This window comes from Xenopus laevis, chromosome 6L (genome assembly GCF_017654675.1).
Source record: "Xenopus laevis strain J_2021 chromosome 6L, Xenopus_laevis_v10.1, whole genome shotgun sequence".
In the NCBI taxonomy this organism is placed as follows: Eukaryota; Metazoa; Chordata; class Amphibia; order Anura; family Pipidae; genus Xenopus; species Xenopus laevis.
Window position 1 is genome coordinate 132,165,674 of NC_054381.1, and position 14,168 is coordinate 132,179,841.

The window sequence follows — 14,168 nt, forward strand, 5'->3', positions numbered from 1 at the left end:
TTTTTTCAACCCAATTTAACTATGTAACCAGCATTTACACACCATACAGACATAGCCTGCTTCTTTATAAACCAAACTAATGCAATTTTTAAAGCACATCTTGTGGTATAGATGGATACTCAGACTGTATAATGTCATATGCCTTATATATTTCGCAATTTTGCTTCACTCCACAAACCAAATCAGGCAGCTCTAGGAAAATGCGCTTATATAGTGTAAAAACCTTCTTTGATAATTTAAACACAATAAAAACACCCTCACATATTTGCAGTGAATAATTTTATTAGAGATGGGTTCATGCAGCCCCCCCCCCAATTCAGTGATTTCAGCTTCCATTTTTCATCAGCGCTTTGATCATTCACACATTAAGTTGAGAGAAACTTTTCAAAGACAATTCAGGCAGCGCACAGGTATTGGAGTTGAACTTGTCTAAGGTACAATAGCCACATTTTATCAGATTTTATCATTTTTAGCATGTTGGGTTAATCTTGTCAGCCCATATTTTAGATGTAGGTATATTTACATTATTTTCTATTGAAGGTTATGAAATGATGGCTGCAATAATAAGTTAATCAATAAGTATAATTTTTCAAGTCTACTTTTTATTTTAGTCATTGTTTAAAAGTGTTTCATTTCGTCCAATTTAAAATATATATGAAACACTTATAGTTTTATGTCTCTACAAAAACTTTACGTGGTTTATTATAGAGACTAATCGACCTTTTTGGCATTGATGCTGTGGTTGAAAAAAACAAAAAACATAATTTCCATCTCGCTACAACTTGGGACACTATTTTTCAACATTTCATAAATAAACAGTAAGCATTTGACTGAATCAGTAATTACCCAATTACAGTATATTGTACCATGATATTTCAAGATAAAAGATAATTATGATGAGCGATACTGTCCTGCTTTGCTTCATCAAAAATGTTTAAAGAAAAACCAAATGCTTTGGAGTTTTTTTTTTTTTTTTTTTTTTACATAAAAAAATGTCCAATACCCATTTACAGAGAAGCAGCTTAGATTTGTTAGATTTAAGTGCTCGAAGCATGAATGTACACAAATAGCCATGCATTTTAGTGATAAGGTAGTTTTGCCAGAATTCAAGCATAGTAGTTGTCAGGCCCCCTGCGAAATAGTATGTGCCATGATTTAACAATGCATGCAGAAATGACAGTGTGCATGAATGGTGTAGATTCTGATGTCTGATGTGCAAGGTATCATAACTTATTTCAATTATTGCAAGTGCGCTATGGTAGCCCTGTGAGTAATCAGGGCCGGATTTACATAGCAGAGCGCCCCTAGGCCCACTGTTGTTCATCTCCCCCATCCCCTCCCTTTTATTTGATTAAATTTTCATCATCGGGCCCAGAGCAATGGGGATTGGCTCACAGGAAATATAAAAATCGATTGTGTCTCCTGCTCTCCAGTGTTTCTGAACCAATGTGGGTGTGATTGGGCAGCATGTCGCCCCCAAAAATCCTGCTGCCCTAGGCCTGGGCCTTAGTGGCCTCTCCTCAAATCCGGACCTGAGAGTAAATAAATTCAGCAGGCATGAATTTGTGACACATTTCCATGTTTCGGCACCATCAAATAAATTTTCGAAACTCCAGTAGAATATTACCGAATTTTTAGGCAAAGCGAAACACGAGAAATTTGCCCATCACTATCTATGTGCATGTAGTACATGCAACTTAAGCAAAGTTGTATATTATCACATTCCAGGAGACTGGAACACTCGCCTACCTTTTGACACAATGGTTCCCGGTCACTTTGTAGTATGTGCGTCCCCACACCTGTGCATCGTCACCCAACATTGTGCATGGTCACACAGGGGATAAACGTGAATGGATGAAATCTGGCTGTATTTTGATACTGTATTTTGATATTTGTATATTGCTTATTCTGATAATTCTGCTTATTAATATAATGCTATATACACCACTCTATTGCAACTCATGTATACTGGTAATTCTGCTTGTATCACTACTTGTATATTTTAACCCTGATAACTTTTGTCTGTTAGGCCTACTCTGATTTAGTTCTTTTGATAAGTACCATACAGACCTGGAAACTGTCCTGGGGGTGGGGTAGGATTGCTTTTCTCTCCCCGCTGTACTTTTAAAGTTCTCTCACCTGTTCCTTCCCTTTCATTCTCCTCATTTGAGGCTCATTGCATTAGGCTCTTTTCTCCTATTTCACTTTGCATTGCTGTCATATATTGACTCTTGGACCAACCGCACAATTTTTGGACAACTTTGCTGCCTGACTTCCTTACTTTCTTTCATCTAACATCCCATCCATCATATTAATGGACTTTAATATACCCATTAACAACCCTTCTGTCTCTAAACTTCTTTCACTAACATCCTCCTTAGACTTATTTCTGTGCTCAGACTCCCCCCCCCCTCCAATGTTAACGCTCTGGATTTACAAGACTCTGTTCAACCACCACTTTTACTAACTCACTGTTTCCCTTCTCTGATCACAATATGCTGACATTTCAACTCTCACTAACTCCCTCCTCACCCCCTGCTATTCCCCAAACACATACCTACCGTGACCTGCAAAAACCAAACGTGCCAGACTCCACTTCAAGCTTGGCAAAATGCTCATACAAAAGCTCTTCAAAGACACTCACGCACACTTGAGCGTTGCTGGCGAAGATCCTGCTTAGAATCAGACTTTTGGAGCTACAAATCTGCCCTGCCCTCTTATAACACCAGTCTTTCCCAAGCAAAACATACTTTACTTCACTCATTAACTCCCTTTCTAAAAAACTGGCACAACTTTTCTCCACATTTAACACTCTTCTTTCCCCTTCTCCACCTCCTCTGTGCACATCTGTCTCTGCTCAAAATATTGCTGAGCATTTCAAAAACAAAATTGACACTATCAGAAGTGACATTACACTACTCCACCCCCCTAGACTTTCAACACCCTCCCTCTACACTCCCCAGTCTTTATTGTGTTCCTTCACCCCTGTGACTGATGAGGAAATATCAAAACTTTTGGCCTCTTTTCACCTTGATACCATACCTTCAAAACGTCTCCACAATACCAATCCTTGTCTAATCAAAGCCTTAACTCATATTAATATCATAATATTTAATCTCTCACTCACAACTAGAATATTTCCTTCTCAACTAAAACATGGTCTTGTCACCCCATTCTGAAAAAAACCCTCTCTTGATCCCTCCAATCTTGATAACCTCCGACCTACCTCTCTGTTACCTTTCATCTCTAAACTATTTGAGCGCCTAGTCTACAACCGTTAATGTTTTTGCTAAACGGCGATGGAAATTTGCAGTGGAAAATTTGCTGCATCAAAATTGTTCAGCCGCCCATTGACTTTAATGCATTTGGACAAAAGAGAGGCACGTAAAAAAATGTTCACTGTTGTCAAAGTTGTTGCGTGTCAAAATTATTTTGATGCCCATTACTTCAATGTGTTTCACAAATTTTTGTTCGAATGGAAGAGGGACAGATTCATCCATCACGACTTTATACAGTTAGTCAACAACCATTTCTCACTACTAATACTGCTTGATCTCTTAGCTGCATTTGACACTGTGGATCATCCTCTCTTCCAGTCCCTCTATTCGCTTATCCTTCGTGACACAGCCCTGTCCTGGTTTTCTTCTTTTTTTTTTGTTACTTAAAATTTTTATTATTTTTCACACAAAAGTACAAAGCATGACATATCCACGAATCATCCATTTACATAAACAGAACAATGCTCTATGAAGTATCCAGATACAGAAATGAAGAAGCATATCAAATGAATCATGCATTAAAATCAACAGTAGAAAAAAAAAAAAAAAAATTAGAAAAACTAAACTAAAATAAAATAAAAAAGACTGTGACATTGAAGCGATTACTGAAAAGTAAGAACCCGCTATATGTGGATAAGGGGAGAGAGATCCAACCATACTGCCAAAAAAATAAAAGATAAAAGAAACAGTATAGGGGCCAGTTGACTGTCGAGGCCTATGGTAGCAGATCCCAAGCAGCCCAAGTTTCCGTAAACCGAGCCATTTGGTTATTTAATGCCGCTATGCCAGCCTCAAAAGCTTTATTGCTATTTACTCTATTTTTTATTTCTGTCAGGGAAGGTATATCCTGTGACTTCCACTTAGCGGCTATGCTCATGCGAGTAGCCGTAAAAATTTGGTTGAGAAGAGACTGAGTTTGTTTATGAGTATCTGGGAGAGGCTTGCCCATCAGAAAGATTTGAATATCCGCTTGCACCGGTTTGCGAAGTAGCCTACTTATGAATATTGCTATTTCAGTCCACAGTGGTTGGATCATAGGACAAGTCCAAAAAATGTGAGGTACATCACCAATTCCCCCACAGCCTCTCCAACACAGTGGTGAGTGGTCCGGAAAGAAAGAGTGCAACTTGGCTGGCGTATGGTACCAATGTAAGAGAATTTTGTAAATGTGTTCCCTTTGTCGAGAGCAAAGCACCATTTTCTTCGCATTGGACCATATATTTAACCAATCTTCGTCCGCAATTGGTTGAGGTGAAATAGCATCCCATTTCTCCATATATGAGCATCTTGGGAGAGTGTCTGATTGAGGGTCATTAAGTATTTTATAAATCCTCGAGATAAGACCCCTTTGTGGTAGCCCTGATCGAGCTAAGCGTTCAAAAGAGGTAGGCGGCATATTCTTAAATCCAGAACAGTAAGGTGTAAGGAAATGTCGAAGCTGTAAGTATTCAAAGAATCGGCATGTCCCTTGTGGCACCTTCGCTGAGAGACCATTAAAGGACATCATATCTTTAGTGAGTGGGTCGATCAGATCGTATATCGTCTGGTACTGAGTACACCCCCATCTGGCAACAAAATGCCGACAGGTTCCAGGTAAAAAGTTGGGATTATTCAGGAACGTCAAATTTACAGACTTCACGGAAGATAGGCTGTCCCTATGCCTTCTCCAGAGAGATAACATATTCCGCGTAGAGGATAACAGCATAGAGAAGTCTGCTGTGTGTGTAGGTCGAGACCATATAAGATGATTTACGTGACCCCCTGGCGAGAAAGCATTTTCTATAACACTCCAGTTGTTACACGAGGTCCACCTGGACCATGCCAAAAGTTGTTTGAGCTGAGCGGCCTCGTAATATTTCTGAAAAGCTGGAACTCCGAGACCTCCAAACTCAGTCGAGATTGTCAATAGTTTCCCTGCTATTCTGTGTCTGCTGTTACTCCAAATGAACTTATGGCAGCATGATTGGATATCCCTCAGTACATATAAAGGAACAGTAATAGGTAATGTTTGAAATAAATACAAAAACTTAGGTAGAATACTCATTTTTACTGCTGATATCTTGCCAAACCATGAGATTGGATAAGTAGCCCATTTTTGCAACAAATGTTTCATATGTAGGATTAAAGGGAGAAAGTTCAGCTTAAAAAGGTCGGAGTAGTGTGACGTAATTTGGGTTCCCAGATAAGAAATCGACGTTGTCTTCCATTTATAGTGGAAAGCCGATTGTAAAGCCGTCAGACTATTCCGAGGGATATTAAGCGGGAGTGCCTCCGTTTTACCGACATTAGCTTTATAATTAGAAAGTTTGCTGTATATGTCTAGGACCCTATGCAGATTAGGTAAAGAAACCTGTGGGTTTGTCAACGTGAGCAGTACATCGTCTGCGAATAATGCGATTTTGAACTGTGTCCCATTAACATTCACCCCCGTTATGTCGGCCGAGTTCCTAATAGTGGCAGCTAGGGGCTCTATACTTAGTGCGTATAGAAGTGGAGATAAAGGGCACCCCTGCCTTGTGCCGTTCCTGATGTGTATGATTGAAGCTGCTTGACCCGGTAGTTTTAGCTGTGTAGTCGGGAGGCTATATAAGCCTTGAAGAGCTATCAAAAAGGGACCAGAGAAATTTAGGTATTTGAGAAGGGAAAATAAGTAGGGCCAGCTTAAGCGATCGAACGCCTTTTCAGCGTCGAGGCTCAGAAGTAGAGCTGGTGTGTATTTCCTATGTAACACTTCTATTAGGTCAATAGTCCGTCTCGTGTTGTCGCCTGCTTGGCGACCCTGAATAAAGCCGACCTGGTCGCCATTGATTAACCGAGGGAGAAGGGGAGCTAATCTATTGGCCAAAATTTTAGAGAAAAGCTTTAGGTCCGAATTCAATAACGCTATCGGTCTATAATTAGTGCAATTGGTGTGATCTTTATTTTCTTTAGGGATTAGGGAAAGATAAGACTTTAAATTCGAAGGTGGGATTGGGCTGCCTCTTAAAAAGTCATTAAATAACTGTACCATGTAGGGGTTCAAAATATGTGCAAATGTTTTATAATATTTGTAGGGCAGGCCATCAGGACCAGGGGTTTTTCCTGTGGGCAAATTCTTTAGAGTGGTAGTCAACTCCTCAAGCGTAATTTCCTCATTTAAGATTTGGACCTCATCATCAGTTAGTTTAGGGAGTCCTGCCTCTGTGAGAAAGTTAGATAGTAAATCTGGGTCTACTTGTTGAGCTGCAGGTATGTTGTATAGATGGTGATAGAAATCGTGGAATATTTTCCCTATCTGGATCTGGTCGTAGGTGAGTTGGCCTGTAGATGTTTGTATGGAGGTAATGTGGGACTGTGTTTGTTGGTCTTTTAATTTTCTTGCCAGTAACGTGTGTTGTTTGTCACCTTTCTCGTAATACCGTTGCCTGGTCCATATAACTGCCTTTTGTGCTGCTATATAGTCAAGCGTAGCCAATTCCTTCCTAACGTTCAATATTTGTGTTAAAAGTGGGCTAGAATGATTTTTGTTGTAGAGGTTTTCAAGGGTTGACAGTTGAGCAGTAAGAGCAGTGTATTTAAGCAAGGATTGTTTTTTCTTCTGAGTCGTAAGAGCTATAATGTGCCCTCTCATGGTGGCCTTATGGGCCTCCCATAATGTAGATAAAGAATTAACTGACCCTACATTAAGTCGAAAATATTCTTGTAGCAATTCCTCCATTCGTAGGAGTGTCTCTGGGTCATGTAAAAACGTCTCATGCATCCTCCAGTGAGGTTCCCGAGGAGGAAGTCTTGAGAGTTCTAAACATAAAGTTATGGGCGAGTGATCTGACCATGTAATCGGGAGAATCGATGTAGAGGATGGCAATTGTAAGCATGGATGTGTTACTAAGAAACAGTCTATGCGGGAATGTACTTTATGCACCGGGGAGTAGTATGTATGTTGGCGGTCTAGTGGGTGATTAATCCTCCAGCAATCAAAAAATGAAAACCGTCTAACCAATTTTCTAAACTCCCTTGAGAGGTTATGAGCCGAATGATCAGGAGAGGGTTGGGTTCTATCTTTAATTTGCGAGAAAACGACATTTAAATCTCCCCCTATAATCTGATAAGGTATGTTAAAACCAGAACACTTCACAAAGACCTGTCTCAAGAACCTAATTTGGTTTCTGTTTGGAGCATATGCATTTACAATAAGAACTGGTATGTCCATGTACTTGCCCCGCAAAATAATGTAACGGCCATTTGGGTCGCAAAGAGTCTGGTCTACTGTCAGAGGGCAATCCTTATGTATAAGGATAGCTACTCCAGCTTTTTTCTGTACATGTGAGGCAAAATAGCCGTTGGGGTAAAATTTAGACCTGAGTCGATAAGGGGAATCTCGGGCAAAATGGGTCTCTTGGATCAAGGCTATATCCGCTCTTTGATTTTTTATTTCTTTTAAAACTAAGTACCTCTTAGTAATAGTATTTAGCCCTTTAGCATTAATAGAGACAAATTTAGCCATTATAAAGTACAACAAGAGTAGCTTTGAACTTCAGCTCCCCTTGGGGAGACGCAGAAAGAATGTAATTGTGTCGACCAGACTCTTTACCCAAAAGAAAGCCTGTCTCCTTAAGAGGTTGCATAAGAAGCAAATTACAAGTCAGCTTCATAGATAGACATCGCCCAATTGCAAAATCGTCACAGTTAAAAATCAAGAAAAAAAGGATAGACAATAACAATCGTAAACAATCAACATAGAACATGTAACCTTCATAATCAGTAAAGTTCCAAACCAGGCACATGGTTCTGCAAACAGCAGAAAGATCAGCCCTTGAGGTTGGAAAAAACAAAAAAAAAACAAAACACCCAATCCCGCAAATTCGGTTCCAGTCAATGCAGGATAAAGGATAAGTGAGTGGCTTCCGGCCTCTCGGGTGAGGGGTAGTGGCAAGCCACAGGAGCGACCACTGTATAACTATAAAAATAAAATTATTCGGTGAGTAGATTACAGTAGAGGTGAATCCGTGTATCACGGTCGGAAACAATGGAAATATATTCCTGCCGGTGGTCAACATCAATATGTATCTGTCTCCATGCGTCAGGAAACTTTCTTGGTCACGGTGGCGAAGGTGACAACGTAAGCCGCACTGAGTGTGGCGAGGTAGGAACCGTAGACCACTGGGGCCCTCCCGTAGCCTTCTGTGGGGATCTAGCCTTAGATGGTGCAACATCCTTCGCTTGAATGCCTAAGGCTGCCAACAGTTTATGGCCCCTTCGCGGATTTGTCAGAATGTGTGATTGGCCCCGGTAATTAACCATCAGCTTAAAGGGAAAACCCCATCGGTAAGGTATATTGGCGTTCCGCAAAGCTTGAGTTATCGGTTGCAGTTCCCTTCGTTTAGCCAGGGTTACCGGTGATAAATCAGCATAGACTTGAATTTTGTGATTATGGAACTCCACAGCATGGAGAGTACGGGTCTTGGTCAATATGGCCTCCTTGCTCTCATAATAATGGAAACGCACAATGATGTCACGTGGCGGCTTATTCGGGGGTGGCCTGGATGCCAGTGATCTATGTGCCCTATCTAACGTCCAGAGAGTATTAGGGACGTCTGGGCAGATGTAAGCAAATAGCTCTTGCAGGTATTTGTGTATTCCTGCATTGTCCACCTCCTCTGGGACACCCCGAAATCGTAAATTCTGCCTGCGAGACCTGTTTTCCAGGTCTTCACAAATGTCCTTAAGTTGAAAAATTTCATCCCTAAGAAGGGAATTCTCTTCCTCCACATTAATTATTCTCTGGGCCATGTCGTCTGTATAGGTCTCCAACTTGTCAGTCCGCTCCCCAAGGTCCACCAGATCCCTTTGAATTTCCTTAACTGCTGCTGATACTGCTGCTGTAACTGTATGCGAAATTGTGGCAGACAGCTGCGTATGTAATTGAGTAAGTTGCGCAGTAAGAAATTGGGCCGTAACTGGGGCCTCCGTCTGTGGCAAAGGGGGCTGTGTAATGCGACTGTCAGACTGACCTGAGGAGACGTGGTCCGGTGAAAGAGAGCCAGTCATGGAGGTTGGTGAAGACGGAGCAGAGAGAGGTGGTTCCGCCACCGCGCCGAGCTGAGAAGCGCCATCTTGGACATCTGGTAAGTCCGTAGGCGTCCTATGGAGGAATGGAGATAGCGTGGCTTTCTGCTCACGCTGTCTTCTTTTGCCCATGTTCATGAAGCCAGAGGTTGCAGGTACCGAACAATGTCCCGATCAGCAGAATAGAGGCTAATGGTAGCTAATTGTCGGGTCTAATTACGACCGAGGAGCACGGAGCTTCAGAAAGTACGTGTGCTCACCTCCATGGTTGGCCACGCCCCCCCTGGTTTTCTTCTTACCTCACTAATCGGTCCTTCAGTGTCTCCTACAATGGAGTAGCATATGCTCCCCTACCACTTTCTGCTCAAGGCTCTGTCCTCGGCCCCTTATTATTATTATCCCTCTATAGTTCCTCCCTCTGCAAACTTATAAACTCGGGACCTGGGGTTTTCTGGATAACAGATCTTTCCATAATTTGGATCTTCATACCTTAAGTCTATTACAAAATCATGGAAACATTAATTAAACCCTATAGGCTGGATATATGGACTGTGAAAAGTATTGACATTGGCAAAGCTAAGAGATGTTTCTGAACTAGACATGTTAATATTTCTTAAAAATAATAAACACAGTTTTTAAAACAAATGATACTTTTTATTTGGAATTTTAATTTGGTGTGGTTGTTATAAAGCTCTTTCTTTTTATGTAGAAGAAAGAAAGAAGACGGTACAGCAATGGACTTTGGAGATGATAGGAAGACTCAGTTTGAAGCCAAAGATCACAAGATTTCTGTCCTTCAGGATGACCTCAGGAATGTTATAAATGATGGAGAAGCACTGCTGGATAAGGTATTGATAAACATGTCTTATTATCATGCCTTTGCTGCAACACAGAGTATATGCCATTGGCAAACCGTTACAGCATAGTTTATGTTGAATTGTGTGTTTTTTGCTAAATAAAAAATATTTGAAACAACAAGAATTAGATGTATATGTTCAGTAAAATTTTCCTATTATTAAAAAAAATCTAAATAATATTGATTAGAATGCCCTTCGTAATTTGTAATTTCCCAATTCATTGTCGTGCTTTTGCTGCTGACTGTTTAAGCTTATATATGCCAAGCATCTAATTGGTTAAAAAAAGACCCTTTTTTTCAGTTAAAATTCAGCCTTTTCAATTTCTTTTAATAAATGTGTAACCAACATAACTCTATTATACCAAATGGTGGGGTGGTCCTTTGTGAAATTTTGGGACTTTCTTTATGCATGGTAAATCTGTTCTAATTACTTACTAGGCTGGGTCTAGTAAAATTATTATATCCTCCAAATTAACTTTATGGAACAGCTCTACTATGTGTTTTAATGGTGGGCCCATAATGTACATTTTACCACAGTATGAAACACAATGCAGCCTTTACCACAATCTGTTAATAAAATATACATTAGAATATACAGTATAAAGATGGGTGGCATGGTGATCATCTATTGTAAGCTCCACCAGGACGGAACTGATTTAAATTTAATAATAATTAATAATTCCTTTAAAGTGCTGGCTAATGTTATGAAACTGGCTGATCTATTTTTCCTGGATAAGAAGGAAATTGTGTAGTGCTACAAAAATATCTAATACATTTTTTTCTTCCATACTGTAAACTTGTAGACCAGATTTCATGGAACGCAAGCCATCCAAATTTCTTTATCCAACAATAATGGACCAAGAAAAATGTTGGTGTAAAAATGGCCTACAAATGGCAAAAATGTTTTTAACTGAGCATTACACACTTTTGAGACATCCTTGACTGTTTTTGGAACAAACATAACTTTTTCAGTAAGAAGTTTTTATACATACACTGCACACAGATGTCCGCTATAAAATTCACAATCTTTCTTCCACTGTCGGAATTGTTTCCAGGTTTGCAGAAGCTACAGTATATTAAATTGCATGAAGGCATACATTTTTATATTAAAAACATTTTGTTACTGACCTTTATTATTACCCCCCCCCCATACACTTCTTATTGTTCTTGGAATTGTTTAGTATAAAAATACAAACTGGGTATATAGACTGCAAAATAAAAAAATGTTTTCAATATAGTTAGTTAGGCAAAAATGTAATGTATAAAGGCTGGAGTGACTGGATGTCTAACATAATGACTTGACAGTGACTTGAGGGGGGCCACATGGGTCATAACTGTTGCTTTTGAATCTGAGCTGAATGCTGAGGATCAATTGCAAACTCACTGGACAGTTTTGTCTCGTGGCCCTGATTAAAGTCACTGACCAACTCAGAGTTAGAGAGCTGAAAAGCAGGAAGTTGGGTTCTGGCTAATATGTTACACATCCAGTCACTCCAGTCTTTATAGATTACATTTTTGGCTAGCTAACCATATTAGAAACAATTTTTATTTTGCAAAGCCTATCTATTTACATAGTTTTTAGTTTTCTTTGAACTGTTCCTTTAATACTGTTTATTACATATTGCTATAAGTTTGTGAATCAGCTTCATTATCTCACTACAGAATTATTGTAAAATTGGGTAACAAAATGGCTCAGATAATTGTAAGGTCCTGCACCTAAGGCCGGTATAAGGCCCAGTATGAGGCCTGACTGTCAAAGCATAACATAAATACAAAGTGCAATTGTATCTATCTGCAAGAAGCACACAGGAAAGTTTGAGAATGTTAAGTGTCATGCAGCTTTATAAATGTATACATTAAGGGGCTGATTCATTAAGGGTCGAATATCGAGGGTTAATTAACCCTCGATATTCGACTAGGAATTGAAATCCTTTAGCGCAGGATTTAGCGCAAATTCTGCGATCAGTACGATCGAAGGATTATTCCTTCGATCGAACAATAAAATCCTTCGAAACGAAAGACAAAATCCTTAGAATCGAACGATTCGAAGGATTTTAATCCAACGATCGAAGGAATATCCTTCGATCAAAAAACTTAGGCAAGCCTATGGGGACCTTCCCCATAGGCTAACATTGACTTTGATAGCTTTTAGCTGCCGAACTAGGGGGTCGAAGTTTTTTTTTTAAAGAGACAGTACTTCGACTATCGAATAGTCGAACAATTTTTAGTTTGAATCCTTCGAAGTCGTAGTCGAAGGTGGAAGTAGCCCATTCGATGGTCGAAGTAGCCCAAAAAAATACTTCGAAATTCGAATTTTTATTACTTCGAATCCTTCACTCGAATTTACTGAATCGGCCCCTAAAAGTTGAATGTATAATTGAGTATGTTTGTGTACATTCGACCATCGAATAGGATACTTCGACTTCAAATTCGACTCAAAGTAAAATAGTTTGAATATTCGACCATTCGATAATCGAAGTACTGTCTCTTTTAAAAAAAACTTTGACTTCAATACTTTGCCAAATTAAACCTGTTGAAGTGCTATGTTAGCCTATGGGGACCTTCTACAGCATTTTTCAAGTTTTTTGAAGTCGAAGTAAAATCGTACGATCGTACAATAAAATCGTTTGATTCGAAGGATTTAATCGTCATGCAGCTTTATAAATGTATAAATTAAAAGTTGAATGTATAGTTGAGTATGTTTGTTTACCTTTGACCATCGAATAGGATACTTCGACTTGAAATTTGATTCAAAGTAAAATAGTTTGAATATTCAACCATTAGATAATCAAGGTACTGTCTCTTTAAAAAAACCGTTGACTTTAATACTTTGCCAAATTAAACCTGCCGAAGTGCTATGTTAGCCTATGGGGACCTTCTACAGCATTTTTCCAAGTTTTTTGAAGTCTAAGTAAAATCGTACAATAAAATCGTTTGATTCGAAGGATTTAATCGTTCGATCAAAGATTTTACTTCGACCGTAGAATACCCAAATTCGATGAAAAAAGTTCGAATTCGATATTCAAATTTGAAGTATTTCAATTTGATGGTCGAATTTCGAAGTATTTTTTACTTCGAAATTCGACCCTTGATAAATCTGCCGCTAAATCTTTGTAACCGAGTTTATTTAAATTAATTTGTAATGTCTTTCCCACTGTTTGTGCTGTTACTGTATTGTAATAATGTACAGCATGCATAATATTTGATAAATGCATAGAAATAGGTTAAATTGAATGTCTTCTCTCAACGTATTGCTAATTTTGCAACTATTTTATAGGTGTGTCGACAAAGTGCTTCAGGGGGCTTTTTTTATGAAAATTTTAAATTTTGGAAGAAGCACTTGCACACACAAAACACAATTGTGGCTTTTCCTGCAAACATATCTTTTATATTTATTAATCATTGAATGGGTTAATCACACTTGCATTTTATCATTGTTCAAAAAGTATGATTGCGGGGAAAATGTCTTGTTTGATTAAAACGCCATAAAGTTGTTTTCTAGATGCAAATTAAAAAAAAAATCAACAACTTTACTTTGACTTCTACAGCAACTTGCCAGGCAAGATCAAAATGCAATAAATCTTAAAAAAAAAAAAAAAACTTTTTTTCTGGGAATGAAAGTTTTAACCTTGGAAGCCGGTAGGTTGCAGGTAAGACTTAAGGTGGCCATACACGGGCCGATAAAAGCTGCCGACAGACCAAGTCGGCAGCTTATTGGCCCGTGTATGGGGGCCCCCGACGGGCTTCCCCCGATCGAGATCTGGCCGAAAGTCGGCCAGATCTCGATCGGATGGGGTTAAAAATCCCGTCGGATCGCGGCCGCATCTGTTCGTTGATGCGGTCCCGCGATCCGACCGCCCGTTTGGCGAACGCTAGGATCCGATCGTTGGGCCCTAGGGCCCACGATCGGATCAGCCCGATATTGCCCACCTCAAGGTGGGCATATCGGAGGGAGATCCGCTCGTTTGGCGACATCGCCAAACGAGCGG

At 39.6% G+C, this 14,168-nt stretch overlaps 1 protein-coding gene across 4 annotated transcripts in view; it reads left to right on the forward strand.

Annotated features, from left to right (window-relative positions):
* LOC108719304 (polyamine-modulated factor 1-binding protein 1) overlaps positions 1–14,168 on the forward strand; it is a 322,584-nt gene that overhangs the window by 21,567 nt on the left and 286,849 nt on the right. For all 4 annotated transcript variants that reach the window (XM_018268087.2, XM_018268088.2, XM_018268086.2 and 1 more), the window contains exon 2: positions 10,033–10,171. In XM_018268087.2, coding sequence (XP_018123576.1) covers positions 10,058–10,171 — 114 coding nt within the window. In that variant the 5' untranslated portion in view covers positions 10,033–10,057. The remainder of the gene's footprint in view (positions 1–10,032; positions 10,172–14,168) is intronic.